Source organism: Panulirus ornatus, chromosome 63, assembly GCF_036320965.1.
Source record: "Panulirus ornatus isolate Po-2019 chromosome 63, ASM3632096v1, whole genome shotgun sequence".
Lineage (NCBI taxonomy): Eukaryota > Metazoa > Arthropoda > Malacostraca > Decapoda > Palinuridae > Panulirus > Panulirus ornatus.
Genome location: NC_092286.1, coordinates 22,914,726 through 22,941,232, shown reverse-complemented (window position 1 = coordinate 22,941,232; position 26,507 = coordinate 22,914,726). Strand labels below are relative to the sequence as shown.

Genomic DNA, 26,507 nt, shown 5'->3' with positions numbered 1-26,507 from the left:
GAAGGGAGCGGGGGGCTGGAAATCCTCCCCTCTCATTTTTTTTTTAAGTTTTCCAAAAGAGGGAACAGAGAAGGGGGCCATGTGAGGATATTCCCTCAAAGGCCCAGTCCTCTGTTCTTAACGCTACCTCGCTAATGCGGGAAATTGCGAATAGTATGAAAAAAAAAAAAAAAAAAAAAAAAAAATATATATATATATATATATATATATATATATATATATATATATATATATATTATCCCTGGGGATAGGGGAGAAAGAATACTTCCCACGTATTCTCTGCGTGTCGTAGAAGGCGATTAAAAGGGGAGGGAGCGGGAGGCTGGAAATCCTCCCTTCTCGTTTTTGATTTTCCAAAAGAGGAACAGAAAAGGGGGCCAAGTGAGGATATTCCCACAAAGGCTCAGTTCTTTGTTCTTAACGCTACCTCGCTAATGCGGAAAATGGCGAATAGTATGAAAAAAAATCATTTTCTTTTTTTTTTCTTTCAAACTATTCGCCATTTCCCGCATTAGCGAGGTAGCGTTAAGAACAGAGGACTGGGCCTTTGAGGCAATATCCTCACTTGGCCCCCTTCTCTGTGCCTTCTTTTGGAAAATTAAAAAAAAAAAAAGAAAATAATGAGAGGGGAGGATTTCCAGCCCCCTTCGGGCGGAAGCCTTCCTTAACATCGTCCATTTCGGTGACTCCGTGTGTGAGTCACAGTGATCATGTGTGTGTGTGTGTGTGTGTGGGTGTGTGTGTGTGTGTGTTCAGTTCACCTGAACCATGCTAACGGACCGTGTAAGAGCAGGATTGGCTACAGGCTGAATGAAGACTAGCCCGTGTGATACTCCTTGGCTGTCAGGCACAACCGTGAACAATAGTGATCAAAAGCAGCTGTATTCGTGAACCGCCACACTGGGCTGAGCTCCGACGTACATGTTCACGCTTGAGCAGTGACCATCTGTGAACACCTTCCTGGTCTATGTAAACAGCAGGGAGGACCTACTCATGGCAGACGGACGGCAAGAATAACGAGTCTGAAACATAATCATACAAGAGGATGGGTCGGTAGTGCGTATGGCACGACGGGCAGCAAGTCTGGCTGAGACGTCTTCTGAGATTCATATCGTGAAATATGACAGATAGTTGGTACGTGGGCATCACTAGGGTAAACCAAAGAAATTGCAGAACGTCATACAGAGTATGTGATAGAGTGTAAGAAAATAAACTCTAGATTGATATGGGTAAAACTGAAAGTGGATGGAGAGAGATGGGTGATTATTGGTGCATATGCACCTGGGCATGAGAAGAAAGATCATGAGAGGCAAGTGTTTTGGGAGCAGTTGAGTGAGTGTGTTAGTAGTTTTGATGCACGCGACCGGGTTATAGTGATGGGTGATTTGAATGCAAAGGTGAGTAATGTGGCAGTTGAGGGAATAATTGGTGTACATGGGGTGTTCAGTGTTGTAAATGGAAATGGTGAAGAGCTTGTAGATTTATGTGCTGAAAAAGGACTGGTGATTGGGAATACCTGGTTTAAAAAGAGAGATATACATAAGTATACGCATGTAAGTAGGAGAGATGGCCAGAGAGCATTATTTGATTACGTGTTAATTGACAGGCGCGCGAAAGAGAGACTTTTGGATGTTAATGTGCTGAGAGGTGCAACTGGAGGGATGTCTGATCATTATCTTGTGGAGGCGAAAGTGAAGATCTGTAGAGGTTTTCAGAAGAGAGAATGTTGGGGAGAAAAGAGTGGTGAGTAAGTGAGCTTGGGAAGGAGACCTGTGTGAGGAAGTACCAGGAGAGAATGAGTACAGAATGGAAAAAGGTGAGAACAAAGGAGGTATGGGGAGTGGGGGAGGAATGGGATGTATTTAGGGAAGCAGTGATGGCTTGCGCAAAATATGCTTGTGGCATGAGAAGCGTGGGAGGTGGGCAGATTAGAGAGGGTAGTGAGTGGTGGGATGAAGAAGTAAGAGTATTAGTGAAAGAGAAGAGAGAGGCGTTTGGACGATTTTTGCAGGGAAATAATGCAAATGAGTGGGAGATGTATAAAAGAAGGAGGCAGGAGGTCAAGAGAAAGGTGCAAGAGGTGAAAAAGTGGGCAAATGAGAGTTGGGGTGAGAGAGTATCATTAAATCTTAGGGAGTATAAAAAGATGTTTTGGAAGGAGGTAAATAAAGTGCGTAAGACAAGGGAGCAAATGGGAACTTCAGTGAAGGGGGCTAATGGGGAGGTGATAACAAGTAGTGGTGATGTGAGAAGGAGAGAGTATTTTGAAGGTTTGTTGAATGTGTTTGATGATAGAGTGGCAGATATAGGGTGTTTTAGCCGAGGTGGTGTGCAAAGCGAGAGGGATAGGGAAAATGATTTGGTAAACAGAGGAGAGGTAGTAAAAGCTTTGCGGAAGATGAAAGCCGGCAAGGCAGCAGGTTTGGATGGTATTGCAGTGGAATTTATTAAAAAAGTGGGTGACTGTATTGTTGACTGGTTGGTAAGGTTATTTAATGTATGTATGACTCATGGTGAGGTGCCTGAGGATTGGCGGAATGCTTGCATAGTGCCATTGTACAAAGGCAAAGGGGATAAGAGTGAGTGCTCAAATTACAGAGGTATAAGTTTTATGCGTATTCCTGGTAAATTATATGGGAGGGTATTGACTGAGAGGGTGAAGGCATGTACAGAGCATCAGATTGGGGAAGAGCAGTGTGGTTTCAGAAGTGGTAGAGGATGTGTGGATCGGGTGTTTGCTTTGAAGAATGTATGTAAGAAATACATAGAAAAGCAAATGGATTTGTATGTAACATTTGTGGATCTGGAGAAGGCATATGACAGAGTTGATAGAGATGCTCTGTGGAAGGTATGAAGAATATATGGTGTGGGAGGCAAGTTGTTAGAAGCAGTGAAAAGTTTTTATCGAGGATGTAAGGCATGTGTACGTGTAGGAAGAGAGGAAAGTGATTGCTTCTCAGTGAATGTAGGTTTGCAGCAGGGTGTGTGATGTCTCCATGGTAGCTTAATTTGTTTATGGATGGGGTTGTTAGGGAGGTGAATGCAAAAGTTTTGGAAAGAGGGGCAAGTATGCAGTCATTTGTGGATGAGAGAGCTTGGGAAGTGAGCAAGTTGTTGTTCGCTGATGATACAGCGCTGGTGGCTGATTCATGTGAGAAACTGCAGAAGCTGGTGACTGAGTTTGGTAAAGTGCGTGAAAGAAGAAAGCTGAGAGTAAATGTGAATAAGAGCAAGGTTATTAGGTACAGTAGGGTTGAGGGACAAGTCAGTTGGGAGGTAAGTTTGAATGGAGAAAAACTGGAGGAAGTGAAGTGTTTTAGATATCTGGGAGTGGATTTGGCAGCTGATGGAACCATGGAAGCGGAAGTGAATCATAGGATGGGGGAGGGGGCGTAAATTTTGGGAGCCTTGAAGAATGTGTGGAAGTCGAGAACATTATCTCGGAAAGCAAAAATGGGTATGTTTGAAGGAATAGTGGTTCCAACAATGTTGTATGGTTGCGAGGCGTGGGCTATGGATAGAGTTGTGCGGAGGAGGGTGGATGGGCTGGAAATGAAATGTTTGAGGACAATGTGTGGTGTGAGGTGGTTTGATCGAGTAAGTAATAATAGGGTAAGAGAGATGTGTGGTATTAAAAAGAGTGTGGCTGAGAGAGCAGAAGAGGGTGTCTTGAAATGGTTCGGTCACATGGAGAGAATGAGTGAGGAGAGATTGACCAAGAGGATATATGTGTCAGAGGTGGAGGGAACGAGAAGTGGAAGACCACATTGGAGGTGGAAAGACGGAGTGAAAAAGATTTTGAGTGATCGGGGCCAGAACATGCAGGAGGGTGAAAGGCGTGCAAGGAATAGAGTAAATTGGAACGATGTGGTATACAGGGGTCGATGTGCTGTCAATGGATTGAACCAGGGCATGTGAAGCGTCTGGGGTAAACCATGGAAATTTCTCTGAGGCCTGGATGTGGAAAGGGAGCTGTGGTTTCGGTGCATTATTACATGACAGGTAGAGACTGAGTATGAACGAATGTGGCCTTTGTTGTCTTTTCCTAGCGCTACCTCGCGCACATGAGGGGGGAGGGGGTTGTTATTTCATGTGTGGCGGGGTGGCGATGGGAATGAATAAAGGGAGACAGTATGAATTATGTACATGTGTATATATGTATATGCCTGTGTGTGTATATATATGTATACGTTGAGATGTGTAGGTATGTATATTTGCGTGTGTGGACGTGTATGTATATACATGTGTATGTGGACGGGTTGGGCCATTCTTTCGTCTGTTTCCTTGCGCTACCTCGCTAACGCGGGAGACAGCGACAAAGCAAAATGATAAATATATATATATATATATATATATATATATATATATATATATATATATATATATATATGTATATATATATCGATCCAAGAACCAACAAAGCAAAAAAAATATGTCGGGCCTGAAGATATGAGCCAGTTTATCTCGAGGCACGTAACACACACACACACACACACACACACACACACACCAATGGTTCATCTTGGCGGCTCTGATGCACGAGAAACGACTCGTACTAGTTCGAGATAACCGAGGACGACTGTTAATGAGGCTCTTGAAGATGGCTCCGTTCGAACAACACCCGGAAAACTGAATCATTCATCTGTTACGTCAAGTTCTCTTCGTTGTGTTACGTATACCTCAGGTAGCGTTCCACCACACCTGTAGAAATATTTCACAGATTCTCTTATTGTTTTTCGGCTTTCCTTCTCTTTGTTGAGCCAAGGCTCAGTCACGAAGAATGAAACGGGTCGCTGCACAAAGATTCAAAGCTTCGTTACCATCATGGATGAGATAGATGAATGACTCTCTACCTGTGAATGAATTTCCATGTATGTGACTGTCAAATGTCTGGAACATTCTGACAACAGTGAAAGTGTGTGTGTGTGTGTGTGTGTGTGTGTGTCTGTAGGGGGTGGAGTGCGACGCGGCTATTAGGCACCTCCACCATCCACTGTTTGGCGTAATCAATACAAATCTAAACAAACATCTATGTATTTTCTATATACACTTCAACCTACAGTATCTCATTCCCTTACATCTATCTATCACGCATCAGGTGTGTTACGAATTCATACAATGATCTCCAGGTCACGAACCGGGCGGGAGTGGGGGCCTTCCGTCAGCCGCTCCTACACCGCCCTCACTCACTCCCTCCCTCCCGCTCACCAACTGACCACCTCGAAATCTTCGACTCGTCCCACACTGTGTGACTACCCGACCAAGATGACCCACGCAAGTCAACCAGCAACGGCATGACGTGCACGTCAACCCCATAACAAATGTATACATATGTAATACACGAAATTATTAATAAAAAGATGTAATGTTAGTTTTCTTACCTTGAAGGTGGACTGGTTGGCCTTTCCGCATCGTCTGTGCTTCGCCATGATCTGGTCGGCGTACATGACGACGGTATGGCACGGTGGTCGGAAGCAAGCCAAGATGGCTAGCAGTATTGACAGCACGTTCTTCCATTTCAAAATTCCTTTATCACCTTAAGTTTCAAGTCGAGAGTAACACAATCGCGTTGCCTCGTGCGAACACTATAACAACGTTCCAATGGTACGAGATTTTCCGCTCTGGGTTGTAAGATTACGGGGATACAACACGATATAAAACGTCGGATCACGGCACACTCGCGTCATACAGTCACGCACTGGAGTCGGGCGCTTAACTCCCGAACATCACTGATGTGGATCCCTCTGTCGGTGAGGCGACCAACCAGTCATTGTCGCCAGTAAGAGCAATGAGTTAAGCAACCTAGAATCCTCAGACTTTTGATATAAGACATATATAAAGTTTTTAGCATCACCCGTTTTATTAGGTATGATAGCGGTTATCAAACTTGTTCAGTAATACTGATACCACATCAGAACGTAGAGAGAAACATGTACAAAGTACCTTAGTGGTACTCGACAGGCAACAAGGTCTTCGTAAACAAATCTACCATAACATTTGTATGATAAAGATGACATTAGCAGTAACTTCTGCTTAATCTTATGTATTTCACCATAATGAAAATCAATGCTAATGATACATCAAATTACAGAGGATAATATCAAGGGGACAAACTACTCGTATAACGACCGTTTCATGGCAGTTACCCACTTGTAATGCCACTGTCTCTCATCTGAAACACACAACCTTGGACGTCTAAGCAAATTTGTCATTCTTTATCAAGTGGGGTGAAAAGGGCAGTCTCACGTTACGCACTTATTTCCCCACTGAAGAAATGATCAGTGTGAGGCCACCACACAGACCAGGTCAGTGGTCGAACTACCACATCGCATATCCTACCAATCTCCGTGACCACACAGCCTCCACACCAACACAGCAGCCACACACACCAGACAGCCTCCACACCAACACAGCAGCCACACACACCAGACAGCCTCCACACCAACACAGCAGCCACACACACCAGACAGCCTCCACACCAACACAGCAGCCACACACACCAGACAGCCTCCACACCAACACAGCAGCCACACACACCAGACAGCCTCCACACCAACACAGCAGCCACACACACCAGACAGCCTTCACACCAACACAGCAGCCACACAGACCAGACAGCCTCCACACCAACACAGCAGCCACACACACCAGACAGCCTCCACACCAACACAGCAGCCACACAGACCAGACAGCCTCCACACCAACACAGCAGCCACACAGACCAGACAGCCTCCACACCAACACAGCAGCCACACATACCAGACAGCCTCCACACCAACACAGCAGCCACACAGACCAGACAGCCTCCACACCAACACAGCAGCCACACAAACCAGATAGCTTCCACACCAACACAGCAGCCACACAGACCAGACAACCTTAACACCAACACAGCAGCCACACAGACCAGACAGCCTCCACACCAACACAGCAGCCACACAGACCAGACAACCTCCACACCAACACAGCAGCCACACACACCAGACAACCTCCACACCAACACAGCAGCCACACAGACCAGACAGCCTCCACACCAACACAGCAGCCACACAGACCAGACAACCTCCACACCAACACAGCAGCCACACACACCAGACAACCTCCACACCAACACAGCAGCCACACACACCAGACAGCCTCCACACCAACACAGCAGCCACACAGACCAGACAACCTCCACACCAACACAGCAGCCACACACACCAGACAACCTCCACACCAACACAGCAGCCACACACACCAGACAGCCTCCACACCAACACAGCAGCCACACAGACCAGACAGCCTCCACACCAACACAGCAGCCACACACACCAGACAACCTCCACACCAACACAGCAGCCACACACACCAGACAGCCTCCACACCAGCGTAAATTCGGTCATCATAAATTATGTTTTACACATGTAAAACATTTTTGTTCAGCATTTGAACTTTATAAAGGCATTTTCCTCATTTTCGAGAGTAAGTTTGATAGGTGTCACTCGTTCGAAATACACCAAGCTGTTTACAGATCATGTCTTCGACAAGGGTTTCTTGTTCATGCCATCCATCCTGTAATCCTCTGTATGTTCAGTATGCCAATAATATTCTCTTCGCTCAAAGAACTGGAGAATATAATGGGGGACTTTTTGAATGTGTGTGTGTGTGTGTGTGTGTGTGTGTGTGTGTCTGTATCCACTCACTGGAAGGGTTATCATCACTGACATACTGAACACTACATTGTAACCCGTTCTGTTCATGCGTCATACAAGTGCTATCCACTCTGGTAAACAATCGTGTTTGCCAGTGTCAACCATATATCTAGTCTTTCCGTCGTATGTACGCTGTAAACACAGCCTCCTGCATTGGCTGGGGACTCCGTGGTCATACCATTCTTAACTGACCTATGACAAAAGGTTATTGCTCGTCCTATTATGATTTTTTTCCTAATACGTGATCGCCGTTTCCCACGCTCGGGAGGCAGCTCCAAGAAGCATACGAAGAAAGACACATCCACTCACATACATATATATATATATATATATATATATATATATATATATATATATATATATATATATATATATATATACATACATATACGTACATACACGTACATATACATATATTTACATACATGTGCATGCACACATACATACATATTAATACAGTATATACACATGTACGTACATATTCATACTTACTCGCCTTTATTCATTCCCTGCGTCATCCCGCCTTACAGGAAACAGCATCGCCACCCCCTGCATCGGCAAGGTAGCGCCAGGAAATAGACGCAGAAAGGCCACATCCACCCTCATCCATACACAAGCGGTCATGTGTAGTGCACCTATTATGAAATACAGTTAGAAACTAAATCTAAATGAAATATAATCAAAGGGATGAAGCAGGACTTTCAATTGAAGAGACAAGCAGTTGTTCTAACATGAATATTATCCATTGTTGCAAGCAGTACATAATACATGAATTAAATCGTATACATCATATCCTAATTCTAGTCATCCCAATCAGCTCCTTCTCTTTGAGGAGAGAAACCACTTTTCTGAGCAAGTCTGGATTGGAATTATCTAATAGAGCTTCAACGTCAAAATCATTTCTTTTGTTGATACAAAATTCCGATAGTGTTTTTCCTTTGTGTGTGTGTGTGTGTGTGTGTGTGTGTGTGTGTGTGTGTGTGTGTGTGTGTGTGTGTTGTATTTAGGGCATCGAATAAGTATGTGTTGCATAGTTAGGAGTGTGTTGCAGTCTGTACATTGTAGGGGAAAACACTTGATGGTGGTTCTAGCTCTGCATCCTTACTTAAAAGTCGAGTCGAAAGCGGTCCAACATACAAACTGTCCCAGGCTAACTTCCAAACTTGACCCCTTTGCGCTACGTCGTAATGTTGGTTCACTTTCCCTCTTCTCTAGGTATTACTTTGGTTTTTGCTCCCGAGAGCTGGCTGCTTGTGTGTCCCCACCACTAACTACACCACACAATACTCGGCAAGCTGCTGCGTCACATAATTATTGTGTGGCAATCAGCAACTCAAGGGTGGGCCGTTTTGATACCTGCTTCTTTCCAGACACGTCGAAGCTTTGGAACTCCCCACTGCTCATGTCTTTCCTATTAACGGTCCGACACATTTTAAAAGACAGATTTTTCACTTTCTCAAAAATTCGTAAATACTTTCCCTTGTCTTTTTCCGTTATATAATTCTCTCTATATTTCAATTAAGGCCCGGCCTTGATGTGGACTTTTATCCGTGACTGGAGCCTTCAACATGAAGAAAAAGATGTGTTCACAGTGAGGCAGGCCAGCACGACCTCCACCCTGCTGTTGGCACGGTAGGGAGGAGGTCGGCCAGACGCCTATATCTGGTTTGATATAACTTCATTCTCCTAGGTTTGGTCCATTGAATTTGCCATTGAAGATATTGTGATCTTCTCTCCACGGAGAGACACAGAACCGCAGCTCCCGAGGAGGTTCGTGTATCTCCTCCTGAAGTTCTGCAAGTCGACTTAGCAGGTTTTGTGTGTCTGTAAATATTGCGGTGACCCATCACTTAGATCAATACAATGGACTTATGGCATGTGTATGCCGTTTATCAACAATGGGTTCCTGTATCTTACTGGGTAGGTGTTGCACCTGAATTCATAGCGTTAAGTGCTGATGTAGCAGCAACCAATGGCGCTATTCTATGGCAAATTTCTGCACAGAAAACAGACGTATGACTGACCAGGCGGGAGCCGAGGGAAGAACAAGTCATCCACACGCTTGCAAGCCACACACTCATCCGTCTTGGAGCCGTCGGTGTAGATATGAGTAGAATCACAATATTTCTCAGTTAATTTCCCTATATCACTGGTGGACCTCCACCTCCCGTGCATCACCAGAGCTGGTGTGGATGTGAGTGTTGAAATGGCTGCCGAGGCGCTATCACTGTCGTCATTAGGTGTTCAACTCTCTGCTGCCTTGCCCGCTCGTGCACACAGGCAGTAAAGTCCGGCGGCCAAGGGTAGAGAGTCCTTAATACATACGTGTATCCCACGTCTTTCCAAGGGAACTAGTGGTGATGGTTATGACTCTTATCAGTAGTGATGATAATGAAGAATACGTTGACACAATGGGCTTACGTTAGATGGGGAACTAGAGTAAAATTATTCATGAATTATATTACATAAATGCTCTATCATGAGGAGCTCTGAGGTTAACTCTGTAAAATAATCTGGCTTGATTAAGGGATATATTGATCCAAATTTTAGGATACTTGAATCTTAATCTAGTGTTACAGGTATTCTCAAACTCCATATATATGAATCCAAATTCAAATTTCTATTTACTTAACTAATAGAAATGTGTATGAGAGACTGTAAATTTGAACTCAGTGGAGACAATCATGACCCAAAGTATGGCATGGCTATGATAACTTACATTCGCTAACTGTGCAGCTTTTATATGGATTTTACTGAGGCCTCTTCAGATATGTAGATAATGTACGCAATCTCTGGCCAGCAAGTGAAACGCTTAGGAATCATATTTTCCCTGGCTTAATATTCTGACATGATCCATCAAAGAGGAACTATGTTCTTCTTACATTGTTTGATTCGCAGGGGATGGCAGCACGTTTAAGTTCAGCATTTACGGGATACTCCCCTCTTGTTTTTTTTCTTTTTTTTAATTTTCCAAAAGAATGAACAGAGAAGGGGGCCAGGTGAAGATATTCCCTCAAAGGCCCAGTCCTCTGTTCTTAACGCAACCTCGCTAATGCGGGAAAGGGCGAATAGTATGAAAGAAAGATATATATATATATATATATATATTTATTTTATATTTATTTTATTATACTTTGTCGCTGTCTCCCGCGTTTGCGAGGTAGCGCAAGGAAACAGATGAAAGAATGGCCCAACCCGCCCACATACACATGTATATACATACACGTCCACACACGCAAATATACATACCTACACATCTCAACGTATACATATATATATATACACACACAGAAATATACATATATACACAAGTACATAATTCATACTGTCTCCCTTTATTTATTCCCGTCGCAACCTCGCCACACATGGAATAACAACCCCCTCCCCCCTCATGTGTGCGAGGTAGCGCTAGGAAAAGACAACAAAGGCCACATTCGTTCACACTCAGTCTCTAGCTGTCATGTAATAATGCACCGAAACCACAGCTCCCTTTCCACACCCAGGCCCCACAGAACTTTCCATGGTTTACCCCTGACGCTTCACATGCCCTGGTTCAATCCATTGACAGCACGTCGACCCTGGTATACCACATCGTTCCAATTCACTCTTTTCCTTGCACGTCTTTCACCCTCCTGCATGTTCAGGCCCCGATCACTCAAAATCTTTTTCACTCCATCTTTCCACCTCCAATCTGGTCTCCCACTTCTCCTCGTTTCCTCCACCTGTGACACATATATCCTTTTGGTCAATCTTTATCGCTCATTCTCTCCATGTGACCAAACCATTTCAAAACACCCTCTTCTGCTCTCTCAACCACACTCCTTTTATTACCACACATTTTCTTACCCTTATATTACTTACTCGATCAAACCACCCCACACCACAAATTGTCCTCAAGCATCTCATTTCCAGCACATCCACCCTCCTCCGCACAACTCTATCCATAGCCCACGCCTCGCAACCATACAACATTGTTGGAACCGCTGTTCCTTCAAACAGCCATTTTTGCTTTCCGAGATAATGTTCTCGACTTCCACACATTCTTCAAGGCTTCCAGAATTTTCGCCCCCTCCCCCACCCTATGACTCACTTCCGCTTCCATCGTTCCATCCTCTGCCAGGTCCACTCCCAGATATCTAAAACACTTTACTTCCTCCAGTTTTTCTCCATTCAAACTTACGTTCCAATTGACTTGACCCTCAACCCTACTGTACCTAATAACCTTGCTCTTATTCACATTTACTCTTAACTTTCTTCTTTCACACACTTTACCAAACTCAGTCACCAGCTTCTGCAGTTTCTCACATGAATCAGCCACCAGCGCTGTATCATCAGCGAAGAACAACTGACTACTTCCCAAGCTCTCTCATCCCCAACAGACTTCATACTTGCCCCTCTTTCCAAAACTCTTGCATTCACCTCCCTAACAACCCCATCCATAAACAAATTAAACAAACATGGAGACATCCCACACCCCTGCCACAAACCTACATTCACTGAGAACCAATCACTTTCCTCTCTTCCTACACGTACGCATGCCTTACATCTTCGATAAAAACTTTTCACTGCTTCTAACAACTTGCCTCCCACACCACATATTCTTCATACCTTCCACAGAGCATCTCTATCAACTCTATCATATGCCTTCTCCAGATCCATAAATGCTACATACAAATCCATTTGCTTTTCTAAGTATTTCTCACATTCTTCAAAGCAAACACCTGATCCACACATCCTCTACCATTTCTGAAACCACACTGCTCTTCCCCAATCTGATGCTCTGTACATGCCTTCACCCTCTCAATCAATACCCTCCCATATAATTTACCAGGAATACTCAACAATCTTATACCCCTGTAATCTGAGCACTCACTCTTATCCCCTTTGCCTTTGTACAGTGGCACTATGCACGCATTCCGCCAATCCTCAGGCACCTCACCATGAATCATACATACATTAAATAACCTTACCAACCAGTCAACAATACAGTCACCCCCTTTTTCAATAAATTCCACTGCAATACCATCCAAACCGGCTGACTATCACTGGGGATAGGGGAGAAAGAATACTTCCCACCAGGAAATCCTCCCCTCCCGTTTTAAATTTTCCAAAAGAACGAACAGAGAAGGGGGCCAAGTGAGGATTTTCCCTCTAAGGCTCGGTCCTCTGTTGTTAACGCTATCTCTTTAACTCGGGAAATGGGAGGTGGGCTGTTTAGAAAGGGTAGTGAGTGGTGGGATGAAGAAATAAGAGTATTAGTGAAAGAGAAGAGAGAGGCATTTGGACGATTTTTGCAGGGAAAAAATGCAATTGATTGGGAGAAGTATAAAAGAAAGAGACAGGAAGTCAAGAGAAAGGTGCAAGAGGTGAAAAAAAGGGCAAATGAGAGTTGGGGTGAGAGACTATCAGTAAATTTTAGGGAGAATAAAAAGATGTTCTGGAAGGAGGTAAATAGGGTGCGTAAGACAAGGGAGCAAATGGGAACTTCAGTGAAGGGCGTAAATGGGAACTTCAGTGAAGGGCGTAAATGGGGAGGTGATAACAAGTAGTGGTGATGTGAGAAGGAGATGGAATGAGTATTTTGAAGGTTTGTTGAATGTGTCTGATGACAGAGTGGCAGATATAGGGTGTTTGGGTCGAGGTGGTGTGCAAAGTGAGAGGGTTAGGGAAAATGATTTGGTAAACAGAGAAGAGGTAGTAAAAGCTTTGCGGAAGATGAAAGCCGGCAAGGCAGAAGGTTTGGATGGTATTGCAGTGGAATTTATTAAAAAAGGGGGTGACTGTATTGTTGACTGGTTGGTAAGGTTATTTAATGTATGTATGACTCATGGTGAGGTGCCTGAGGATTGGCGGAATGCGTGCATAGTGCCATTGTACAAAGGCAAAGGGGATAAGAGTGAGTGCTCAAATTACAGAGGTATAAGTTTGTTGAGTATTCCTGGTAAATTATATGGGAGGGTATTGATTGAGAGGGTGAAGGCATGTACAGAGCATCAGATTGGGGAAGAGCAGTGTGGTTTCAGAAGTGGTAGAGGATGTGTGGATCAGGTGTTTGCTTTGAAGAATGTATGTGAGAAATACTTAGAAAAGCAAAATGGATTTGTATGTAGCATTTATGGATCTGGAGAAGGCATATGATAGAGTTGATAGAGATGCTCTGTGGAAGGTATTAAGAATATATGGTGTGGGAGGCAAGTTGTTAGAAGCAGTGAAAAGTTTTTATCGAGGATGTAAGGCATGTGTACGTGTAGGAAGAGAGGAAAGTGATTGGTTCTCAGTGAATGTAGGTTTGCGGCAGGGGTGTGTGATGTCTCCATGGTTGTTTAATTTGTTTATGGATGGGGTTGTTAGGGAGGTAAATGCAAGAGTCTTGGAAAGAGGGGCAAGTATGAAGTCTGTTGGGGATGAGAGAGCTTGGGAAGTGAGTCAGTTGTTGTTCGCTGATGATACAGCGCTGGTGGCTGATTCATGTGAGAAACTGCAGAAGCTGGTGACGGAGTTTGGTAAAGTGTGTGGAAGAAGAAAGTTAAGAGTAAATGTGAATAAGAGCAAGGTTATTAGGTACAGTAGGGTTGAGGGTCAAGTCAATTGGGAGGTGAGTTTGAATGGAGAAAAACTGGAGGAAGTGAAGTGTTTTAGATATCTGGGAGTGGATCTGTCAGCGGATGGAACCATGGAAGCGGAAGTGGATCATAGGGTGGGGGAGGGGGCGAAAATTTTGGGAGCCTTGAAAAATGTGTGGAAGTCGAGAACATTATCTCGGAAAGCAAAAATGGGTATGTTTGAAGGAATAGTGGTTCCAACAATGTTGTATGGTTGCGAGGCGTGGGCTATGGACAGAGTTGTGCGCAGGAGGATGGATGTGCTGGAAATGAGATGTTTGAGGACAATGTGTGGTGTGAGGTGGTTTGATCGAGTAAGTAACGTAAGGGTAAGAGAGATGTGTGGAAATAAAAAGAGCGTGGTTGAGAGAGCAGAAGAGGGTGTTTTGAAATGGTTTGGGCACATGGAGAGAATGAGTGAGGAAAGATTGACCAAGAGGATATATGTGTCGGAGGTGGAGGGAACGAGGAGAAGAGGGAGACCAAATTGGAGGTGGAAAGATGGAGTGAAAAGGATTTTGTGTGATCGGGGCCTGAACATGCAGGAGGGTGAAAGGAGGGCAAGGAATAGAGTGAATTGGAGCGATGTGGTATACAGGGGTTGACGTGCTGTCAGTGGATTGAATCAAGGCGTGTGAAGCGTCCGGGGTAAACCATGGAAAGCTGTGTAGGTATGTATATTTGCGTGTGTGGACGTGTGTATGTACATGTGTATGGGGGGGGGTTGGGCCATTTCTTTCGTCTGTTTCCTGGCGCTACCTCGCAACCGCGGGAGACAGCGACGAGGTATAAAAAAAAAAAAAATATATATATATATATATATATATATATATATATATATATATATATATATATATATATATATATATATATATATATATATATTATCATTCTGCACATGATAACCAAACAATTTTTTGGTCCATGTATCTATACCGCAAAAATACCCTCAACTTTTCACAGATAAATTTTCATCATACAAAATTCCTTTTAATTTTGCCTTCTGTTAGCTTAACTGAAGTTACCCATTGCCTTCATTGTGAACACAGCCTTCAATATCAATGCTGTTATACATATATTCTCACCAAAAACTCACCAGGTAATTCAGTTGGCTGCATCCACAAAGTAGTTTGCGAAGAGGGAAATGTGATTTATATACGACAAACAAATAAGGATCTGTTTAGCAGACTTTAACAACACAAACTCAGTGTTAAGACAAAGATTCCAGAGCATATTTTCACATATTACAAATATTTTTTTCCCAGTGTAACCTGTGGTTCTTTTATCAACAGAAATATCATGGAATCTTCTCCTGCTAAGCATATAGAGATGTGTAACATAAACCTTAGGCGATGGCTCGTATAACCTGGAAAGCTGTGTCACATGCACGATCTGTATACACATCGATGTGTTGTGACCGTGTTTACGACGCAGGAGCGGGCCCGTCTGGTGACGAGTGTGAACGAAACTTCACCACGAGAAGTGCTGATCCCATTGTCCATACTGTATACGGGCCGTCTACTGCCTCTTCATTCGCTACTTTTCCCTGAAGATGTGAATTACACGAGAGCGTGTGTATGTGGTGAGCACGAAAGCGCGTGTACGTATGTGGTGTGAAGACAATACATCACACGGCTTCGGTTGTACGAACGGGGAGCCTCCTAAATAACACATACTCAGGAGAGATCACCTCAACACATTAAGAAAGGATAGGTTGACAGTAGTGAGCAATTGCAGTGAATTATACCATCCCTGGTTAGTAATGCCATCTGGGGATCAGTATTTGTACAGGACACTGTCAGGAGGCGTCATATTCACAGAGCGGAGTGCGTATGTATAGCGAGTGAGTGATACGGGAGAGTAGGCAAGCGTGAGAGTGTGTGGGTGTGGCTGCTGGAGGGGGAGGAGACCTCTCGGCCAAGGCCTGGACGCCTACAATGACCAGTTATATAAGCTGCCGCGCCTCCCTTATACGGTAGTAAGGTAGGTTAGCGACGCATCTCACTGACATCATGAGAACTCTGGTGAGTACCTGGGGTCTTCACTCCTCATCTTTTTTCTGGTCTCCGTTATTTTACGAACCAAAAACCATAACCCTTCCGAACCAGTCCAACCATCTTCCCTGCAAATTACCACTCGTAAAGTTTTTTAGTTTTTTTTTGCACAATTAGACATCACATCCTTTTTAAACATCTCGTTTGCTTTTTGTTGTTGGCGAATGAAAGACTCAGTTGCCATAGTGTTCTGCGATGTCTGGTTTAGCTTTAGACCCTCGGTAACGTCCAACTTCTGCATGGCGCAACGTATTTCGCTCCCTCGGACCAAAGCTTATTCTTTTTGGCATTGACTCCTCTGACGTTTCCTCACACAAATGGTGTTTAATTTCTAGTGAATTGTTTTTAAAGGTTACAAAGCTTTAAGCTACCGTAATTCATTCTGAACTAAAAATGATTGCTTTCAACTCTTCAAGTAGCAACAAAGTGTAAACATTAAGGGGAAATTTCAGTGGTGTCCGTGCCAGTCACTTAGATATATCATAGATTCTACAAGAAGATTGAGCTCTGATTAATCATCATTCTAAGTCTATACATCATGACCTTAAATATCTATAAACATAGATGATGAGTTTTCTCATGGTAGGTTCCGGCAATACCGTTAGGAGAATGAAATTTACTGCTGCTGTCTTTTTCAATGTTAAAAAGCTGGAGCAACACGTAACATCCTTCCCAAGGACACTAGCAGGTTGTCCGACAGATCCGATTACCCTAAGTTGTGCAATCTGTTGCCAAAAACAGTGTCGGTCACCCGGACCTGAAGTTGCTATAATCCACCAACAGTATATACCGACCGTGATTCAAACTCGACTCAACTACCACCCTGATGCAGTTGAAAACTGTATCAGGGTGGCAATAAAGTCAAGTGTTAATCTCAGTCAGTTGTAGATAAATAACGGCCCGGAGAAGATACATTTTTGGGAGACTGTACGTACATACTGGTTGTCATGTATAGTAAAGTGGAGCGAACTGGCTAGCGGCTAGGCTATGAGACTTGTTCGGGTGGCTACGTGACAGTACGCAAATCTTGAGCTTGTCATTGCCTTATCATAACACAATTCTATATGAGTTCACTGAGAGATATAGAAATTCTTTTTTGTTTGATACAGAAAGGCAAGTTGTGCAGTACCAATGTGAATTATGATGTTACGAAGTTGACTGAACCTACTGTAAGGGTGATGGCAGGTTGTAGGAAAGAAAGCGCATGAACGCTAAGTATTTGGACTTAGGCAAATAGTGAACAACGTAACATAGAAAAGTATGTGATCTAATGTATTGAATGGATATAAAGCTTTGGTTTTCCTTGGCCTTTGATGAATACGAATACCTGTATTAGATCACCTCTTCATCTTTTCTCTTCCTATGCTAAATAAATCAGAGTTGTTTCATCACCTCTCATAATATGGCAAACAGTAAGGAAAAATGAGAATAATGGAGTAATAAATAATGATAAAAAGAGACGAGTTGAAAAGTGATAAGTTTGCAAGGGCCAGGTATGTTCATGAAGTACATGGCAGATGATAGCTTGGCTATAAAGTCTCTAGGAATATGACTATAGTGACAGTACCAAGGGAAGAGGTACAATGTGTGTGAGGAAGACAGATCCAGTGATTCTGAAGTATATTCAAGATTAATACGACATACCCAATGACTGCAGACGGTGTGTGACGTACGGCCATATGAGTGGGGAGCTGAATCTCTGCAAACGGTTCGGCTAAGTGTGCACAGCGAACGATAGAGAAACATCGTCGTACCACAGAAACCTTGGCTCACTTCGAAAATTACTAAATTTATTAATAAAAGCGAGTGGACTGTGATGCTGTATCCTCAAGATCCTCCGTACACGTGAATGGAATTGAAAATGGTAAATCTTAATCACCAATACGTTACTATAAGCAAACACAACGCCATCGTATCAACGAGATGTGAATAAACAGACTCATATTACACTGATGTTTACGATCTCTCCATGACCTTTGTTAAGCCCACTGTTCGTTAAAGCTGCCAGCAAAAGTAGCAGTCACCGCTAGCGACATCTCTCGGTGGAAAAGCACTCCCTGCTTACCGGAAGTCAGCCCTGCCATCACAAGTAGCACTCGGTGGTTTTGACCAGTGTGAGTGAGATCAGGCGCGACACCACCCGCTCCGCTGTTGGGCCCTCAACCCAAAGTTTCCGGCCGAGACTAAGCTTTGTAAAAACGGGGAACAGGTAATCCAAGTGAGGCTGGCCAGATATCTTTCATCTGCCACCTGTTTTTGTTGTCCTTTCTGCTATGAGATTATCATTTCCAAGATGTCATACATAGGTTCTCGTTCTCCTATTTCCCACAGGTTATGTTTGGCGTGATTGCCGCGGCTGTGGCTGCCCCCGCGCCTGCTGGTGCCCCAGGCCTCCCCATCCACGGAACTCTGCCATATACTGACTTTGGCGTGGCTGCTGCTGCCCCATTTGCTTATGTGGCTGCTGCTCCCGCTATTGCTCCCTTGCCTGCTGCCTCAGTTGCTCCTCTTGCCCACCCTGTGGCCTACGCTGCCCCACAACCTGTTGCTCTGCCCCCAGCTGAAGTGAAGATCCCCATCACCCGTACTCATGTGGAAGTGCCCATTCACCAGCAGGTCCACTACGGCACTCAGGCTTACGTAGCCGGTGCCACCACCCATATCCACAAGCCAGCCTTGGCCGCCCCAGCCATCGCACCACCCACCACCCTCCTCTCTAAGGTCACCCACAACCCTGCAGAGGTCACCATCAAGCACCAGGAGATTCCCGTCGAGCGCCACACCCCCAACTTTGTGGAGACCCCCTACCACGCAGGCACCATCATCGAATACACCGAGCCTGAGGTCAGGGAGGTCAAGGTGCCAACACCATATGCCAAGCCCGTCCCCGTGCCCCAGCCCGTCCCCGTGGCTCAGCCAGTACCCGTACCTACCCCCGTGCACTCCTTGGCCGTGCACCACGCTGCCCCCGTCGTATATGGTGGGGTTATCAAGCATGATCATTAAAAGTGGATGTCTGGGACTACCGTGGATATTTACGTCAGACAAAAGAGTCTCTTACGATGTTTTTTTTTTCTTTATCTTAAAAACTTATGAAAAAGTCATAAATAATCTATTTCATTGTCCCCCATACTCTCTCTCTCTCTCTTTCCAATGGTAAGTACACTGTTTTCAAATACTTATGAGGAACACATGACCAGGCATAGAGTCGAACTGAGGTACTACGACAAAGAGGAGTGATCCTTTTTTAATGTTGAACGCTTCAGCCACGGACAAGAGTCCACATCAAGGCCGGGCCTTAATTGAAATATAGAGAGAATTTTGAAACCGAAAAAGACAGGGGAAAGTATTGACGAATTTTGGAGAAAGTGAAAGACCTGTCTTTTGAAATGTGCCAGATCATAGTTATTGGGGAAAACATGAGAAGGAAGGGAGTTCCAAAGTTTCGACATGTAGGGAAAGAAGCAGTTATCAAAACGGCCCACCCTTGAGTTGCCGGTGGCCACAATAATCATGTGACGCAGCAGCTTGCCGAGTACTGCGTGGTCTAGCTAGTAGTGAGGGTACACAAGCAGCCAGTTCTCGGGAGCGAAAACCAAAGTAATACCTATAGAAAAGGGAAAGTGAACCTACATTGCAGCGTAGGGCAAGTGGGTCGAGTTTGGAAATTAGCCTGGGACAGTTAATAAGTCGGATCGCTTTCGTCTCAACTCTGTCATGTAACTATAGAGAGCTAGAACCACCCCACATATGAGAGCAGTACTCCATACAAGGACGATTCAATCTCTTGTATAAACGGAGCAACTGTTCAGAAGAGAAGTTTCGACATCTCAACAGGAAAATCAGTTTCTCAGAAGGCAGACTTAGATAGTCGTATAACGTGGGGTTTCCAAGAAAGAGTGGATGTTACAATAATACCAGGTATGTTCACTGAGTCAAGAGGTGGAATTACAGAACCATCAAAGGAGAAACGAGAGTTGTGAGGAGTTTTCGATAGAGAGATAGGTAAAAATTGGGTCTTGTAGGCACTAAACTTGACAAGATTTTGTCTACCCACCTGAGATATCCTATCCAAGTTTACTGAGGAAGCTGTGTCGAGATGCAGATCGAATGAGAGATAAGGGAGCAGAATTGATGGATGTGGATGAATGCAGTGTTGAGTCGTCATAGAGTCTAATCATAGAGAAATGGGGAGAGGCTGATCCATCAACAACCCCAGAGACAGATCGGCCAGAGAGGAAGCTAGATATGAAGGAGCAAAGTGAGGAAGGGAAGCCAAAATAGGGAAGCTTAGAGACGAGACCCTGATGCCACAGCTTGTCATAAACTTTTGATATGTCAAGGGCAATCACACATGACTCCCCAAAATCTTTCAGGGATGATGACCAGCAATAAGTAAGAAAGGAAAGAATATCACCACTGGATCTCGCCTTACGGAAGCCATACAGGTGATCAGATAGAAAAAATGATGCATAAAAAAGTACATTTTCAAGAAAAAACTAAAAAATGTTTGTATAGGAAATTGAACATACAAGGGGTCCTACATTGAAGTTTCACGAAAATATCTAACATGTAATGAATCGTATCATTTTGCGAGAAACCAAATCAGAAAATAAAAGAAGCCCTAAAGAATTTCATAATAATATCTGGGGCAGGAGTAAGATTACCTTGAAAACGGTGACTTTGGTTCGTCTATATTTACCACTGAAGACAACCTATATCCTAGGTCCAGTTTCATTGCTTGGATAGAACATTTTGCAGCATGACACACACATTCAAGATATAATACCAGCATTATATAGAACTGAAATGAAACGGCAGTCCTTGATCAACATTATCAGACAACAACGAAGACCTAAAAATGCGTATGTTAAGAATTTGTCAAGTCTATCTTTCAACGTGTCTATGGTGATGCTGTCAATTCCATTTGCAGCTAAATCATTCCATGCATTACCAATCATGTTGAAATAATTTGCCTCATTCGATGTGAAACATTTGCTTACGAAATTTGTATCTATTTCTAGAAATGAAACCCAACAAATTTAGCCTTAGACAGCCGCTGAAGTCAAGACTCTGTCAATGACTTTGGCAGGCCTAAACACCTGCATCAAGTCGCCTCTTCTTTTTCTAACGTCAAGGAAGTTTGAGCTACCCAGTTGTGTCTCATGGGATTTGTTTCTTATTCCGGGAATCATCTTGGCAGCTCGCCAGTTTATTCTTTCTGTTCCGTCTCTTTCCTTTTTTTTTTCTTTTTTCAAATATGGTGAGCAAACTCGAACACGAAATTTGTTCACAGTTTTTACATAATCTCTGCATTGCTTACTTGGCTTTAGGTCACTAGAGATTATTGCTCTTAAGATCAGTCCATCTGTTTTCTATGTCAGCTGAAAGGTGTAGACTTGACTTTGTTTCTTTTTTCAGTTTATCTCCCAGCATGGCATATCTAACAAAGTAGCACATTATCAGGGTTATCAATGCACACTAAAGAAAGAAAATTGGTCTTAGGACTGACCCCTGTGGCACACCACTTTACACGCCTAACTATTCTGAGACTTGACGACCAGTATTCTCACCACCGAAGTAAAATCCCATCTACTCCATGTGACTTATCTCCAATAGCAGTCTTTTGCGTAGGGCTCTATCGAATGTATTTTTCTTTTATGAAAATGAATAAATAACATCAACCATTTGTCTGTAAGCGACGGGCGTCTGTAGTATATGTCTGCAGACCTGCTGGACATCACAGGTCTGCAAGCTGCTAGCGTCTGTGCACTGAAAGTAATCATCCACACACACACACACACACACACACACACACACACACACTCAGCAAGCTGACAGTCTCACTTGCAGAACAGGAACGCAAGGACTACATCTGGGACTGGAGAAGCAAGTAATCTTGATCGGCGCCCGATCGTCCTGCAGTCAACTATGACGACTGGGAATATTGGACCGAACCTCCAGACTATGTTTTGCTATATGGCCGTCTTGTAAATAAGCCTTGATGGCATGAATATTACCGGCAGTCCTTGAATGGTGGCTACTATACCTATTCAATCGTCTCGATGTTCGCCAGAGATACAAACGGCTCGTAAAATCTCTCCGGCTCTTGAAGACGACAGAGGGTAATATCCTATCTTATTTCTTGAGGGTAAATGCTTCTTGGAATTCAGCAATGATGAGGGAAAGAGTCAGGGTGCTGAGATTTCAATGTCCACTAGAAATACAACCGTACCGCAGCCAGAATAGGTATCCATTCTTAGCGTTGTGGCACATACATTTTGCCCAGCAGCAGCAGCAGCGTAAACCGGGCGAGAGCTTGTAGACGGCATTTGACAATAGTGACGCAGTCTGTCTCAATCTGGAGCGCCACACATAGTACAGTGGCGCTCAACGCTTAATGATGACTGAGGCTGCAGCAAGTGAGGGACGTCTGGTATGAGGTAGAATCAGGTTCTTGAGATGCTCCGAGTACCTTTGGACCTGTTCCCCTTTCACACGTAATCCTGTACACAATCCGTCACAGGTAATGTACCTCACTTTGTTACCAAATAGACGTCTTGTATGTGGTTCTTGCCAATGTTCTGCAACTTTATCTATGTGCATCTTGCTGGCCTCGCAGGAGAGAAGACCTCACCTGAATCATATGCCCAAGTACGACGCTGGAGAACCAGATTGCGTCATCCGACTCCTCCATTACCCTTTCAGTGTCTGATGAACTGATGCTTTTACACGCCTCGAATACTATATCAACACGCTCATTGGTATCAAACCCTCCCACTAGCGAATAATTCTATCCTCTGAATGAGGTTCATCCTGCGGATGATACTCGCCAATTACCGACACTATATGTATCAGAAGTAGATAGGGTAAATATTTACCAAAAACTTTTCACTTCTTTTAACCTGAATTAAATATCACATCCGTAGAAGTGGACTTATGAAGAAGTTGATCTGCTGATGAAAGAAAAACGGGAGACGTGTGATAGGCATCTGCAAGGAAGTAGTGTGAGTGATTGGAAGGTGTATAAGAGAAAGCGACAGGATGTCAACAGGATGGTGCACAAGAAAAAAAAAAAAGAATTAAAAGCAAATGGGAGATAAGTTGTCAAAGTAAAGGCGAACTTCAGGGAGAAAAAGAAAATGTTTTGGAAATGAGCAGTGTAAGGAGGACAAGAGAACAAATGGAAGTATCTACGTTGCGAGAGTCGGGAAGATGAAGGACGAGTGTTTCCAGGTGAAGGCGGGTCTACGTTAAGGGTGTGTGATGCCACCATGGCTGTTTAATCTTCATGGACTGGACGGTGAGGGAGGGGAATAAGAATGTGTGAGAAAGAAAGGCGACTATCCAGTAGACTGGAACTGGAAGGTCTGGGGAGGGGAGTTAGTCGGTGTTTACAAACGACTTGGCTCTGGTGGCAGAGGTATGATAAATCAAGAATCTGGTGTTCGAGTCTGGGAGAGAGAACAAAAACTATGGTAATCAGGTGTTGCAGAAGAACGAAGACAAGATGGTTCAAGGGCGAGGTTATGGTGAAAATCCGGACGAAATGTAGTACAGTTGGTACGTGGTAGTAACAACAGAACAAGGGATCTTGTAGTCCAAAGAAGGATAAGAATGAAAATGTCAACACCAGTACTTGAAAATGTCAACACTAGTACTATGTCTAGTGAGGGATTGAGACCTATCATCTATTCGTGATTGTGTTTCAGACCCGATTTAACAGTGGATATATATATATATATATATATATATATATATATATATATATATATATATATATATATATATATATATATATATTTGCTTTGTCGCTGTCTCCCGCGTTTGCGAGGTAGCGCAAGGAAACAGACGAAAGAAATGGCCCAACCCACCCCCATACACATGTATATACATACGTCCACACACGCAAATATACATACCTACACAGCTTTCCATGGTTTATCCCAGACGCTTCATATGCCCTGATTCAATCCACTGACAGCACGTCAACCCCGGTATACCACATCGATCCAATTCACTCTATTCCTTGCTCTCCTTTCACCCTCCTGCATGTTCAGGCCCCGATCACACAAAATCTTTTTCACTCCATCTTTCCACCTCCAATTTGGTCTCCTACTTCTCCTCGTTCCCTCCACCTCCGACACATATATCCTCTTGGTCAATCTTTCCTCACTCATTCTCTCCATGTGCCCAAACCATTTCAAAACACCCTCTTCTGCTCTCTCAACCACGCTCTTTTTATTTCCACACATCTCTCTTACCCTTACGTTACTTACTCGATCAAACCACCTCACACCACACATTGTCCTCAAACATCTCATTTCCAGCACATCCATCCTCCTGCGCACAACTCTATCCATAGCCCACGCCTCGCAACCATACAACATTGTTGGAACCACTATTCCTTCAAACATACCCATTTTTGCTTTCCGAGATAATGTTCTCGACTTCCACACATTCTTCAAGGCTCCCAGGATTTTCGCCCCCTCACCCACCCTATGATCCACTTCCGCTTCCATGGTTCCATCCGCTGCCAGATCCACTCCCAGATATCTAAAACACTTTACTTCCTCCAGTTTTGCTCCATTCAAACTTACCTCCCAATTGACTTGACCCTCAACCCTACTGTACCTAATAGCCTTGCTCTTATTCACATTTACTCTTAACTTTCTTCTTTCACACACTTTACCAAACTCAGTCACCAGCTTCTGCAGTTTCTCACATGAATCAGCCACCAGCGCTGTATCATCAGCGAACAACAACTGACTCACTTCCCAAGCTCTCTCATCCCCAACAGACTTCATACTTGCCCCTCTTTCCAAAACTCTTGCATTCACCTCCCTAACAACCCCATCCATAAACAAATTAAACAACCATGGAGACATCACACACCCCTGCCGCAAACTTACATTCACTGAGAACCAATCACTTTCCTCTCTTCCTACACGTACACATGCCTTACATGCTCGATAAAAACTTTTCACTGCTTCTAACAACTTGCCTCCCACACCATATATTCTTAATACCTTCGTAGAAGGCGACTAGAGGGGACGGGAGCGGGGGGCCAGAAATCCTCCCCTCCTTGTATTTTTTTAACTTTCTAAAATGTGAATATATATATATATATATATATATATATATATATATATATATATATATATATATATATATATATATATATATATATATTTTCTTTCAAACTATTCGCAATTTCCCGCATTAGCGAGGTAGCGTTGAGAACAGAGGACTGGGCCTTTGAGGGAATATCCTCACCTGGCCCCCTTCTCTGTTTCTTCTTTTGGAAAACTAAAAAAAAAAAAAAATGAGATGGAAGGATTTTTAGCCCCCCGCTCCCTCCCCTTTTAGTCGCCTTCTACGACACGCAGGGAATACGTGGGAAGTATTCTTTCAGCCCTATCCCCAGGGATGATATATATATATATATATATATATATATATATATATATATATATATATATATATATATATATATATATATATATATATATATATGCCGCAGGTGCTCCCCAGGCACGGAGAATGTCTCCAAGTGCCCCACATATGTAATCAACATTAAAAAACCCTTCCATTGAGCTTGTGATGCCCGAGACTCTGTTATCTAGATAGACGTATAGGAACAATCTTGCTCGGCGTGACGACGATGCAAACACACTAAACCACACAAACAAAAAGAAAATCATGTAACGACAAGTTATCTATAATCAAAAACAATCTTAGTTGTCTAATAAAAAAAGATATTAACTTTTCCTTAACTTTATATACAACATAAACAGCTCAGCAGTTCACAGGTTAAGGACAACATACACTAATCGTAATGTTAGGGCGACTGAGGACACCACCGCCTCATGTAAACACTCTAGACTGTCCTCAAGTGACGCTATAACTCGTCTCTATAAGGCAGCACAGCTGGACCCACTGCGGGGCGTTCCACGGTTCCATACGAGTCTTCCAGCCGTCCACTGGAGACGCAGTCCTGACACGGACCCTTGTCTCTCTACGAGTATGGACACCCGGTATTCACACACACACACACACACACACACACACACACACACACACGACTGGAGACCTCTTAAGTCTCCAGATACTAAGTGTCGATAGGAGAACGCCAAGATAACAATCTCAACACACAC

The 26,507-nt window shown here is 43.7% G+C and overlaps 1 protein-coding gene across 1 annotated transcript; it reads left to right on the top strand.

Moving 5' to 3' along the window:
• The first annotated feature begins 16,270 nt into the window (after positions 1 to 16,270).
• LOC139746020 (uncharacterized) lies at positions 16,271 to 19,392 on the top strand. Its single transcript, XM_071656820.1, has 2 exons — positions 16,271 to 16,320; positions 18,682 to 19,392. Exons 1-2 carry the CDS (start codon positions 16,309 to 16,311, stop codon positions 19,354 to 19,356), a joined length of 687 nt encoding a protein of 228 aa, XP_071512921.1. The 5' UTR covers positions 16,271 to 16,308; the 3' UTR covers positions 19,357 to 19,392.
• The last annotated feature ends 7,115 nt before the right edge of the window (positions 19,393 to 26,507 follow it).